Source organism: Mesoplodon densirostris, chromosome 9, assembly GCF_025265405.1.
Source record: "Mesoplodon densirostris isolate mMesDen1 chromosome 9, mMesDen1 primary haplotype, whole genome shotgun sequence".
NCBI lineage: Eukaryota > Metazoa > Chordata > Mammalia > Artiodactyla > Ziphiidae > Mesoplodon > Mesoplodon densirostris.
In genome coordinates this window covers 110,846,501-110,859,642 of record NC_082669.1, presented here as the reverse complement: position 1 = coordinate 110,859,642, position 13,142 = coordinate 110,846,501, and the positions used below count along the sequence as shown (strand labels likewise).

Here is a 13,142-nt window from a genome sequence, read left to right as displayed (position 1 = left end):
ACCCACATGCAGGCTGCACCTGGACCAGCCAGGAGCTGAGTGTGTGTGTGGCTCAGAGATGACCTTCATGCCCGGGGATGCTCCCCGCCATCCAGTTGGCCCCTCCCCCATACCTTGGTGCAGACCCCGGTGGTGGCATCGCAGAGGGTGAGGATGGACACGTTCTGTGCCCGGCTCAGCCAGTTCACGGCGACCTTGGTACTGGTGGCCCACTTGACCATGGTGATGTAGTACTCCCTGAAAGCACGAGATGCATGGTGAGCGGTGACGCAGGGCCCTCGGGGACCAGAGACACCGGCCCAACCTGGACACTGGGCCAATGTGGGGCGTGTGGGGTTCTGAGACGGGGGTCTCAGGAAAGTGCGCTGCCGATGAGCCCCCAGGGGAGGCCCAGCAGGAACCGGTGCTGGAATAAGCTGGCGGGGGTGTGCTTCTCTCCCAGCTGCCCCCCAAGAGCTGTGTGCCCCTGCACCGGGCCAACACCCAGCCATCCGACCTGTCCCCTGGGGCTGGCCTGTGCTTCTGCCCCTCGGGTTTTGTAAGTCATGCTGGGCGTCGCTGCCCACTGACCTGGCTTTCTCGTCACGGTCCAGCCAGATCGCAACTCCACGTGGCTGGAAGCGGTGAGGATGGCTCTTGAGAGGCCGTCAGAGCAAGAGCCAGGAAGGGCTCCGAGAAAGGGGCCCCTCAGGGAGGGTTAACCTATAATTCCCCCTTCCCCTCCCCGCGGGCCGAGCTGGGGAAGCCTCAGTGTTCCTTTCCCTCAATTCCCAGGGGCATTCTTGAGCTAATTAGGGAAACTGGTTCATGGCTTTGGGCGCCCGGTGGACTTGATGTAACACCCTAGATGTCACGCACTCGCGTTCACCCAAACCTGAACACCCCACAGGGTACCCGGCGGTGGCGGGGGGGTGGGGGGGGAGGGTACTGGGGCTCCCAGTCCTTAATTGAATTACCCAGAGCCCTCCAAGAACGGAATTTTTAGGAAAAAATGTACACTTAAGAGTTAGAAGGAAATGACGGAAAATAACTGCACAAAAATAATATCCTCAGGTGAATTCCGAGACTGTTCTTTCTAGAGGCCCAAGAACACATGCCTCACCGCCTGCCCCGACTCTATCTGTAATGAGATCTCATGTTCAGAATGATGACTTCATGTCTGACAAGATCCTTTATCGCTAAGATGCAGCACGTTCACTGGATGATGCCGGGCCAGCTGGAAGGAGAACCAGTAGTTCAGTAATTATTGTGAACAGAAGAGTCTAAATAACCAGGCGCTTTCAAATAGGCTTCAGCTAACCAGGGGGTTAAATCGCCGTGGCGCCCATTTCTTGAATCTACCTGTTAATCACAGTTGTTGTTAATTTTTTTTTTTTTTTTTTTTTTTTTGCGGTACGCGGGCCTCTCCCTGTTGTGGCCTCTCCCGTTGCGGAGCACAGGCTCCAGACACGCAGGCTCCGCGGCCATGGCTCACGGGCCCAGCCGCTCCGCGGCATGTGGGATCCTCCCAGATCGGGGCACGAACCCGTATCCCCTGCATCGGCAGGCGGACTCTCAACCACTGCGCCACCAGGGAGGCCCAGTTGTTGTTAATTTAACCAAAGTCAAGAACACGTGGCAAACACGGTGGTGGAGGCCTCTGAGCCGTGGGGCGGGGAGGGTCGGGAGGGCAGGCCCTGGAGCGAGAGGCACAGGCTCCATGAATTCGCTGAGCACATGGTGGAGAGTCGTTCAGCGCAGTCCAGCTTTTACGCTTTTCCACCTTCTCGATTTCTGTGATTTTCTGAAATCCAGCTGCTTCTGTTCTTACCATCTGCTCTGGGGACCCTGGGCCTGCATGTTTACAGGATCCCACCCTGTCCTCTCACGGCTCCTGCTCTGAAAGTAACACATCCTTCTAGCGGCTTCTCGTGGCTCCTGCTTTGCTTGCCACTTCACCGCCGGGAGGACTGGAGCCATGTCTCTAACGACGGGATGGGACCATCCGCCTGCGTGTCTGCAGACATGACACATGTCCGGTCTGTGCCCAACCCATGCTGTACGTGTAACACTTTTAATTTTTAATGAAGTCATAGATGGGCTCTACGCCCTGTCAGACAGACACTGAAGAGGACCTGGCACTGAAGGGCCTGGTGGATGGACCCCAGTTAACTCCCGTTTGTGGATCTGTTTGACGCAGACGTTCCTGTCCAGGTGTGATATGAGGTTACGGAGACAGGCTGCACTTGAATACATCCCATCTGGATGAAATCAAGGAAGGCAAAGTCCGATCTCCCAGGATGACTTTTTTTCTGTGGCCTTCATACTACTGATAATTCGGGGAGTCCCTCATCTTGTTTCCATTTGCTGGAAATATTTCTTCGTTCTTTGCCTCCTTCTCATTTCTATGGTGTTCTTTTGCATAATCTTCATTTAGGCCAAATATGAAAGAAGAGGTTATTCTGACATGTTAAAAGGTGAGGCTGACTACATTCACTGCTCCCGCGATCGGTGTGAGGAGCACAAACAACGGGGCTTCGCGGTGGGAGGGAGATGCGGCTCAACTCCAAACACAACAAGGGAACGTGTAAACCTCCTTCCAAGGAGCAGGTGGGGGCCAGTGGATGGACGGTTACTAAGAGGAAACATCAGGGATAAAGGGGCTTCTGGCCAAACTTTCTCTTGCTGAAGGAAGGCCAAGTGGCCAGACAACCTCTGGGGGAGGTGGGGCTGAGAAAGGTGATCAGACATTGAGGGTTGGAGGATCCTGGCTGCGAGTGGGTGATGCAAACACACCTGGAAATGTGAATGTCAAGGCCTGTTTGCGGAGAGGATTCAGAGGAGCTGGACTAAAGTTTGGTCCAGAAAGAGACAGTCAGTGATTACACACTATGCTCAGTGTTTCCATGTCCTAACGCGATATGAGAACCATTGTAACTGGAAATAAAGAGATGAATGCAAACCTTCTCTTTCTGGTAAGAAACTCCTGAGTGACACCTTTGGAGCGAATCCCACAAGAGCATCACTGAGCTGTGAGGCTGGCCCGGGGGTGGGGCTGGGCTGGTGGCACCAATGCAGCCGTGTGGCCAACTAACCACTTTATTGTTCATGTTTCACGTTGCCGCCAGGAAACAGGGAGATGCAGCGGCAAAGCCTGCTTCACGGGGCTGGAGAGAGTCGGGACTGTCACTCTGCAGAGGTTCGCTACTTTCTTTTTTTTTTTGTGCGGTACGCGGGCCTCTCACTGCTGCGGCCTCTCCCGTTGCGGAGCACAGGCTCCGGACGCGCAGGCCCAGCGGCCATGGCTCATGGGCCCAGCCGCTCCGCGGCACGTGGGATCCTCCCGCACCGGGGCACGAACCTGCGTCCCCTGCATCGGCAGGCGGACTCTCAACCACTGCGCCACCAGGGAAGCCCCAGAGGTTCGCTACTTTCTAGAGGTTTCCTACTTCCTAGAAATGCAACCACGTGCCCAGTTAAAGTGAGGGCTAGAGCCTCGCTCTCTTTTTTTACTTTCCTAATTTGTAATATGGGACATGATTTACAGAGGAAAAAAATAATTGTACTGCAAATTAGGACAGTTAAATGTGGACCCACTTTGCCTAGTTCAGTGGAACCTTGGCCAGGCTGTGGACTGTCAGCTGGACGAAGGGGTGGGATGCAGCTTCCTGCAGAGGCTGGGAGAGCTCTGCTTCTACAACTAATACTGTATAGAACTTGAATCCTCGGTTCCTTCATCCGTGTAGCAGGAATTTCACAGAATTTGGATGGCACCTTTAGAGACTTTTATGGTGATGAAATATAATGAGAAATATTTTTTTAAAACTCTTGAAACAATGAAAATCGTTCAGGACTCTGTAAAGATGACATGATAACCTCGCCGAGAATAAGTGGTGCTTCAGGGCCTTTGCTTCCAATCGCATTACCCTTCAGCAAACACCTTGGGAACGTCTCACCTGACCTGCCTTCAGAACGACACAGCCATACAGGTCTCATTACCTGTACAGCAACATCTTGTTTCTAAGCAATATTTCCTAATACTGTGAGTGGCGTCACTGACTAGACTTGGTGCCAAACAATTTTTGGTTATTTTAAGTAATCAAGTCTGCCTGCCAAGATAAAGCAGTGCCAAGAATAAGCTGATTTTAAAGGTGCGCTCGCAGCTCTTTGGTGATGAGGTATAGACCCTCACAGAGAAGCGATGCTTTGGATGGAATGACATTCTTTTGCAACGTAAGGCTTCGTAGCCACACCATATGTTTTTTTTTTTTTTTTTCTTGTTTTTTTTTTTGCGGTATGTGGGCCTCTCACTGTTGTGGCCTCTCCCGTTGCGGAGCACAGGCTCCGGATGCGCAGGCCCAGCGGCCATGGCTCACGGGCCCAGCCGCTCCGTGGCATATGGGATCCTCCCAGACCGGGGCACGAACCCGTATCCCCTGCATCGGCAGGCGGACTCTTAACCACTGCGCCACCAGGGAGGCCCCGCCACACCATATGTTAATGGAAAGGAAAATAAAACAGGGACTCCCCTAACGAAGGTTTCCCTCAGCAGAAAGCCTAGACTGGAGGAAGAGAAGGTCTCCTGGTTCCCAACACATTTTCCATCTTCCCTAACTGCAAAGCTGTTAGACTCTGACTCTAAGGCCCATGGGGAGGGCCCGGGCCAGGCCCGCATCGTGTTCCCGCTGACTGTCTCGGGGAGGGCCTGTCTGGCAGCCCCACACGCCACACGGTCGTGTCGAGTGTAGACTCCACAGACACATGCAGATGCCACGCACACTCACGTCTGGTTAGCAGATTGGAGTCAGCCTTGGCCAACTTTGCGTTAAATGTGCCTATAAATACACAGAAAGGTGAAAAGTCATAACGTCACTAAAAATGAACGTTGAAAGCCTCCGGCTGTAACACAGATGGAGGTGGACGAAGTTTGGTTGCCTGAGTTTGCTTCACTGTATGAAGCAGCCAGTGGGCAGCAGGAGGAAACTGTTTTTCTCTTCCCCTTTGCCTGATCCTCAGAAACGCTGGGCTGGCACAGCCAGAAATCTGGGGAGCCAGACCTTCACTACCTTGGTGCTAACAATATCATAGTTTGTCATGGACACTAACTGACTTAGAATGTCCAAAAAAAAAGAGATTCCAAAAAGGCAGAGAAAAATCTCAACTCAGCCCAGCAGAAGCACCCAGATAGATACAGGTCAGACTGCACCTTCCCGAATTCACCCGAGAAGGATTCAACCAGCACCGGAGGCTCAGGGAGCGGAGCCAAACGTAACCTTCACGTCTCGTCTGTTGCCAAATGTCAGGTGTGGGTGGACCTCTCCTTTCTGAGGTGGGGAACTAGGAAGGTCAGACTAACAATACAGACGAGAAGGGGAGATCATACTAGAAATGCACAAGAAGGACATGACTATAAAAATATAGGATGAGATCAAAGAGGTGACATGAGGGGACTAACGAAACTGAAATTGAAAATTACAGAAATGTGATCCAGAGAAATCAAGGAAAATTTAGGAAGCTCCCCCAGAAGGCAGAGGAAGGGGTCCCAGAGGAAGAGGGAGGACGGCAGATGATCCTCACATCTGAGAACGTAAGTGCTCCTCACTGAAGAACCAGGGTGATGGGAAGAGAGGCAGTCACCAAAGATACCATGAAAGATGCCTACATAGCTAAGACGTGAATATGCAGATTAAAGGGTCTTCATACTCCAGGGAAACTAACAGAACACCTGAAAACATTCTGATAGACTCTTAGAGATCTATGAAAAAAGAAATGCCACAACAATCCCGTAATAAGCAAGTAAATTTTGAGAGACGACACAAATTTATGCTGATCTCAGATTTCTCTGCTGTTCTGGGTCTAATGGTATTTAATACCTCAATGTGTTTTTAACAACCAATATCTTCTTGTTTAAAGTATATCTTCTACTTGAATATACCAATTCAAAAATTCAAAAAATTAAAAGCAATTCAAAATTAAAGGCTCAAAATTAAAAGCTTAACATGTAAGAAGATGATCTCTAAAACCAATTCATCCATAGCCAGTCCAAAATTACTATCAATTTGATTATGAATTTGAATGCAAATATGAAAAGTAATTATTAAGTGATAAAAATAATATAAAATAAAATAAATATTAGGTGACTATTTCATAGAATTATAAACAGTTGGTAAATCTTTTAAGGAAGATTAAAAACAAAGGTAGTGGACTTCCCTGGTGGCACAGTGGTTAAGAATCCGCCTGCCAATGCAGGGGACACGGGTTCGAGCCCTGGTCCAGGAAGATCCGACATGCCGCGGCACAACTAAGCCCATGTGCCACAGCTACTGAACCCGTGCTCTAGAGCCCGCAGGCCACAACTACTGAGCCTGCGTGAAACAACTTCTGAAGCCCATGCACCTAGAGCCCATGCTCCGCAACAAGAGAAGCCACCGCAATGAGAAGCCCGTGCACCACAACAAAGAGTAGCCCCCACTCGCCGCAACTAGAGAAAGCCCATGTGCAGCAATGAAGACCCAACACAGCCAAAAAAATAAAATTTAAATAAATTAGAAAAAGAAGATTCTTTCTTAAAACAAAAAACAAACAAACAAAAACAAAGGTAGCACCCATCACAAATGATGAAACAAAGAGAACATTTAAGATACAGGAACACAAACATGCTACATGTATGGAACAGGAAACTAAACATGAGAAACTTTCAAAATAATCATCAGTTTTGGGAGACCTGAATTCATTAGATTTAAGCTTCATGCGGATAGAGACTGAACCCACTTCATTCCTTTCTATTTCTTTAGCACTTTGCCTAATGCTTCACATGTGGTAAATACTTAATATTTTTTAAAGGAATGAATTTAATTCTAACAGAAAGACCAATGAGCTTCTTATCTGAGAGGGGAGCTTCTAAGAAAATAATTCTACAGTTCACATATAAGGAGAAATGTTCAAAAATGGCCAAGATGATTTTAAAAGGAAGATTAATGAGAGGGGATTTACGCCAAAAGCTGCTAATGATACAGTATAGACTTTTTACTTGTGTAACAATCAGTAGATCTACAAGTGATGGACAGCCTTAAATCACAATGGTATACATGAAAACAGAATAGTTTATGTAAGAATTTAAGCTAGCAGAAGGAAAGAAATCATAAAGATCAGATCAGAAATAAATGAAAAAGAAATGAAGGAAACGATAGCAAAGATCAATAAAACTAAAAGCTCGTTCTTAAGATAAACAAAATTGATAAACCATTAGCCAGACTTATCAAGAAAAAAGGGAGAAGACTCAAATCAATAGAATTAGAAATGAAAAAGGAGAAGTAACAACCGAAACTGCAGAAATACAAAGGATCATGAGAGATTACTACAAGCAACTATATGCCAATAAAATGGACAACCTGGAAGAAATGGACAAACTCTTAGAAATGCACAACCTGGGGCTTCCCTGGTGGTGCAGTGGTTGAGAGTCCGCCTGCCGATGCAGGGGACAGGGGTTCGTGCCCTGGTCTGGGAAGATCCCACATGCTGCGGAGTGGCTGGGCCCATGAGCCACGGCCACCGGGCCTGCGCATCCAGAGCCTGTGCTCCGCAATGGGAGAGGCCACAACAGTGAGAGGCCCGCGTACTGCAAAAAAAAAAAAAAAAAAAAAATGCACAACCTTCCAAGACTGAACCAGGAAGAAATAGGAAATATGAGCAAAGCAATCACAAGCACTGAAATTGAAACTGTGATTAAAAATCTTCCAACAAACAAAAGCCCAGGACCAGATGGCTTCACAGGCGAATTCTATCAAACATTTAGAGAAGAGCTAACACCTATCCTTCTCAAACTCTTCCAAAATATAGCAGAGGGAGGAACACTCCCAAACTCATTCTACGAGGCCACCATCACCCTGATACCAAAACCAGACAAGGATGTCACAAAGAAAGAAAACTACAGACCAAAATCACTGATTAACATAGATGCAAAAATCCTCAACAAAATACTAGCAAACAGAATCCATCACCACATTAAAAGGATCATACAATATGATCAAAAGGGGTTTATCCCAGGAATGCAAGGATTCTTCAATATACGCAAATCATTCAACGTGATATACCATATTAACAAATCGAAGGAGAAAAACCATATGATCATCTCAATAGATGCAGAAAAAGCTTTCAACAAAATTCAACACCCATTTATGATAAAAACCCTCCAGAAAGTAGGCATAAAGGGAACTTTCCTCCACATAATAAAGGCCATATATGACAAACCCACAGCCAACATCATCCTCAATGGTGAAAAACTGAAAGCATTTCCACTAAGATCAGGAACAAGACAAGGTTGTCCACTCTCACCACTCTTATTCAACGTAGTTTTGGAAGTTTTAGCCACAGCAATCAAAGAAGAAAAAGAAATAAAAGGAATCCAAATCGTAAAAGAAGAAGTAAAGCTGTCACTGTTTGCAAATGACATGCTACTATACAAAAAGAATCCTAAAGATGCTACCAGAAAACTACTAGAGCTAATCAATGAATTTGGTAAAGTAGCAGGATACAGAATTAATGCACAGAAATCTCTTGCATTCTTATACACTAATGATGAAAAATTTGAAAGTGAAATTAAGAAAACACTCCCATTTATCACTAAAACAGAAAGAATAAAATATCTAGAAATAAACCTACCTAAGGAAACAAAGGACCTGTATGCAGAAAATTTTAAGACACTGATGTAAGAAATTAAAGATGATACAAATAGATGGAGAGATATACCATGTTCCTGGATTGGAAGAATCAACATTGTGAAAATGATTCTACTACCCAAAGTAATCTACAGATTCAATGCAATCCCTATCAAACTACCACTGGCATTTTTCACAGAACTAGAATTAAAAATTTCACAATTTGTATGGAAACACAAAAGACCTCGAATAGCCAAAGCAATCTTGAGAAAAAAAAACGGAGCTGGAGGAATCAGGCTCCCTGACTTCAGACTATACTACAAAGTTACAGTAATCAAGACAGTATGGTACTGGCACAAAAACAGAGATATAGATCAATGGAACAGGATAGAAAGCCCAGAGATACACCCATGCATATATGGTCATCTTATCTTTGATAAAGGAGGCAAGAATATACAGTGGAGAAAAGACAGCCTCTTCAATAAGTGGTGCTGGGAAAACTGGGCAGCTACATGTAAAAGAATGAGATTAGAACACTCCCTAATACCATAAACAAAAATAAACTCAAAATGGATTAAAGACCTAAATGTAAGGCCAGACACCATCAAACTCTTAGTGGAAAACATAGGCAGAACACTCTATGACATAAATCACAGCAAGATCCTTTTTGACACACCTCCTAGAGAAATGGAAATAAAAACAAAAATAAATAAATGGGACCTAATGAAACTTAAAAGCTTTTGCACAGCAAAGGAAACCATAAACAAGACCAAAAGACAGCCCTCAGAATGGGAGAAAATATTTGCAAATGAAGCAACTGACAAAGGATTAATCTCCAAAACATACAAGCAACGCACGCAGCTCAGTATCAAAAAAACAAACAACCCAATCCAAAAATGGGCAGAAGACCTAAATAGACATTTCTCCAAAGAAGATATACAGATTGCTAACAAACACATGAAAGAATGCTCAACATCATTAATCATTAGAGAAATGCAAATCAAAACTACAATGAGGTATCATCTCACACTGGTCAGAATGGCCATCATCAAAAAATCTAGAAACAGGGCTTCCCTGGTGGCGCAGTGGTTGAGAGTCCGCCTGCCGATGCAGGGGACGCGGGTTCGTGCCCCGATCCCGGAAGATCCCACATGCCGCGGAGCGGCTGGGCCCGCGAGCCATGGCCGCGGAGCCTGTGTGTCCGGAGCCTGTGCTCCGCAACGGGGGAGGCCACAGCAGTGAGAGGCCCGCGTACAGCAAAAAAAAAAAAAAAAAAAAAAAAATCTAGAAACAATAAATGCTGGAGAGGGTGTGGAGAAAAGGGAACCCTCTTGCACTGTTGGTGGGAATGTAAATTGATACACCACTACGGAGAAAAGTATGGAATTCCTTAAAAAACTAAAAATAGAACTACCATACAACCCAGCAATCCCACTACTGGGCATATACCCTGAGAAAACCATAATTCAAAAAGAGTCATGTACCAAAATGTTCATTGCAGCTCTATTTACAATAGCCAGGACATGCAAGCAACCTAAGTGTCCATCAACAGATGAATGGATAAAGAAGATGTGGCACATATATACAATGGAATATTACTCAGCCATAAAAAGGAACGAAACTGAGTTATCTGTAGTGAGGTGGATGGACCTAGAGACTGTCATACAGAGTCAAGTAAGTCAGAAAGAGAAAAACAAATACTGTATGCTAACACATATATATGGAATCTAAAAGAAAAAAAAAAAAAAGAAAATGGTCCAAAGAACCTAGGGGCAAGACGGGAATAAAGATGCAGACCTACTAAAGAATGGACTTGAGGATATGGAGAGGGGGAAGGGTAAGCTGGGACAAAGTGAGAGAATGGCATGGACATATATACACTACCAAACATAAAATAGATAGCTAGTGGGAAGCAGCCGCATAGCGCAGAGAGATCAGCTTTGTGCTTTGTGACCACCCAGAGGGCTGGGATAGGGAGGGTGGGAGGGAGGGAGATGCAAGAGGGAAGAGATATGGTGACATATGTATATGTATAACTGATTCACTTTGTTATAAAGCAGAAACTGACACACCATTGTAAAGGAATTATAGTCTAATAAAGATGTTTTAAAAAATTTAAAAATTTTAAAAAATATAAATAAATAAAAGAATTTAATAAAAGTGTCAACCCAAATCATTGGGGAAAGGAAGACTTAATAAATGGTGCTGGGAAGATGACTTATTAAAAAACAAAAAAGCAAATAAAGAACAAGTGTGTGTTTCTAGAAAAAAGTGCCATAGGAAAATTTATCAAAATACCCACACTACTTGCTAATGGGTAGTGGAATGGCAAGTGATTATTATTTCCTATAGTTCAGAAATGACCTTTTAAATAAGAAGAAGGTTATTAAGGGTAACTGAAAGTTTCCAATTTCAGTTGGTGGGTTTATCACATTTATTTATGTCTTCTCTCTCCAGAAACATAACTGCAATGATAATGAAGGAGTAAAATAGGTATATACCCACACTAATAAAGATAACGGGAAAGGTTTCACCACATTTCTAGAAGACAGGACGCAGACATAAGAGTAACAAGGGACGAGCCTGGTTGAAAAGCAGCAGCCCAAGATACCTGCAGAGTTAACCCCAGAGAAATCTGGGGGACCTGGAGGTCGAGGTGCAACACGGTGTGGGATTGGGAAATGTGCTTGGACAAGAGTGTCATCTGAGAGTCTCTGGATGAGATAGATGACGAATGAAAAAAACAGAGAAACCCTACCCACATCTAGATATGTTACTTCATCCTAAAAGCTTACAGGGAAAAACAAGTACATGATTCACAGAGGAATAAGTATCAGATAAACATCAGGTATGTCATCAGCAACACTGAATGTGAGATGGAATTATACCCCCAAATCGAGGGACAATGAGTTTCAAACTACAATTCTACAAATAAGTAAAATTTTCAACAGATGTAAGAAAAAGAGACATTTTTAAATATTTAAGAACTCAGAAAGTTTACTTCCCATGGTTCTTCATTGGGAAAGTATCTGGAGGATGTACTCCAGACAAAAGTGGAAGTAAATCAAGAAAGAAGATCACATGAGATCTAAGAAACAGTGGCTCCAACGTGGGACAGGAGTAACAGGGAGTCTCAGGGTGGCACTAGTGCAGATGTTATAAAGAATAACTAGTCCAGACTAGAGTCAGGGCAGGGGAGTGGACTTGGAGAGACAGATTTGGAGAAAAAGCCAATGCAAGAGAAAACCTGATAGAGCGTGGGGAAAAAAAAGGGAGAGTATGATAAAATCAAATAGTTCATGTAAAAAATAAAAACAAAACTAAAAACTCCAGGAAGAACAAAAAGCTCAACAAAAAAGAGACACAATCAGAGGATGCTACTTAGCTCTACCAAGAGAGTTAATTACTTAAGATAAAGTCAATGCTATTTATTGATTTTAGTCTTTTAGAATCAACCTATAGATAAATAAGGAACATTTAGTTATGGTTTCAGGGCAGGATGCAAATGCCATCAACCTCAATGATATAAAAATTATAAAAAAGACTGAATTTTCTAGGTGGGAGAGACAGGGAAGGGGCCTGTAGGAAAGGGCAGGACTTCTAGATCCATCTTACAAATTGGGGAGCTACAAATTCTTGTCTCTAGTTAACGTGATATGAGAGAAACTTGTAAGAGTATTATTTAAGTTTATAAAGGTAACCCATAGAGGAAATAAAATGCACACACACACACACACTGCCACCTGCAAGAAGCATGGACGGAGATGGGAGAGCCATCTCCACGGGTCCCGTGTGGGCTGAGTACACCCAGGCAGCAGGCGCTCCGTGTTGTCACCCATACTCGAGGAGGCGGGGCCTATCCAGGGAGAAATGATCAGAGCAGAAATGGTGGCACTGCGTATCTGTTGAAAAGTCCGCCAAAGTTCACGGCACTGGAGGGGAAACGGTCTCTGCACCCCACATTTAATTACTGGAGTTGGTGGTCCACAGGTGGGGTCCCCAGACCAGCACCCCCTGGGAAGTATTGGAAATACAAATTCTCAGGCCTCCCCCCAGACTCACTGAATCTGAAGCTCTGGGTGGGGCTGAGCCACCTGTGGTCTAACGAGGCCCCCAGGTGATCCCAATGGTGTCCCAGTTTGAGAACCTCCAAACTAAGTGACCCAAGTGATGCCTGGTGGGCAGACCACATGAGGACACTCCACGTGCCACGTAATCCCAGATCTCTAACCCTACCTCCACCTCTGCCCTCACTAGATGTTCTCTGAGTGAATAAACGAATTCGTAGGCAGATACGGTGCTTTAGAATAAAGGGAAGTTTGGCCGCAGTTAAAGGAGAGGAGAGAATAGGATGTGAGGTAGAATAATCTCAGGTGAGATGGAGCTGCGCCTTGAGAGACACAAGGACTGATCCAATGTTGAGATGAAGTGAGATATAGAAGCATTTTGATAATCACAGAAAATAGATAATTATATTTTGAGAACTGTAAAAGGTGCATTTTAAAA

The 13,142-nt window shown here is 45.0% G+C and overlaps 1 protein-coding gene across 1 annotated transcript in view; it reads right to left on the bottom strand.

The window, feature by feature from the left end:
• The window catches only part of DPP6 (dipeptidyl peptidase like 6), an 804,405-nt gene that overhangs the window by 94,440 nt on the left and 696,823 nt on the right, over positions 1-13,142 (bottom strand). The window contains exon 11 of the mRNA XM_060107540.1: positions 114-237. Within this exon, the coding sequence (XP_059963523.1) occupies positions 114-237 (124 nt within the window). The remainder of the gene's footprint in view (positions 1-113; positions 238-13,142) is intronic.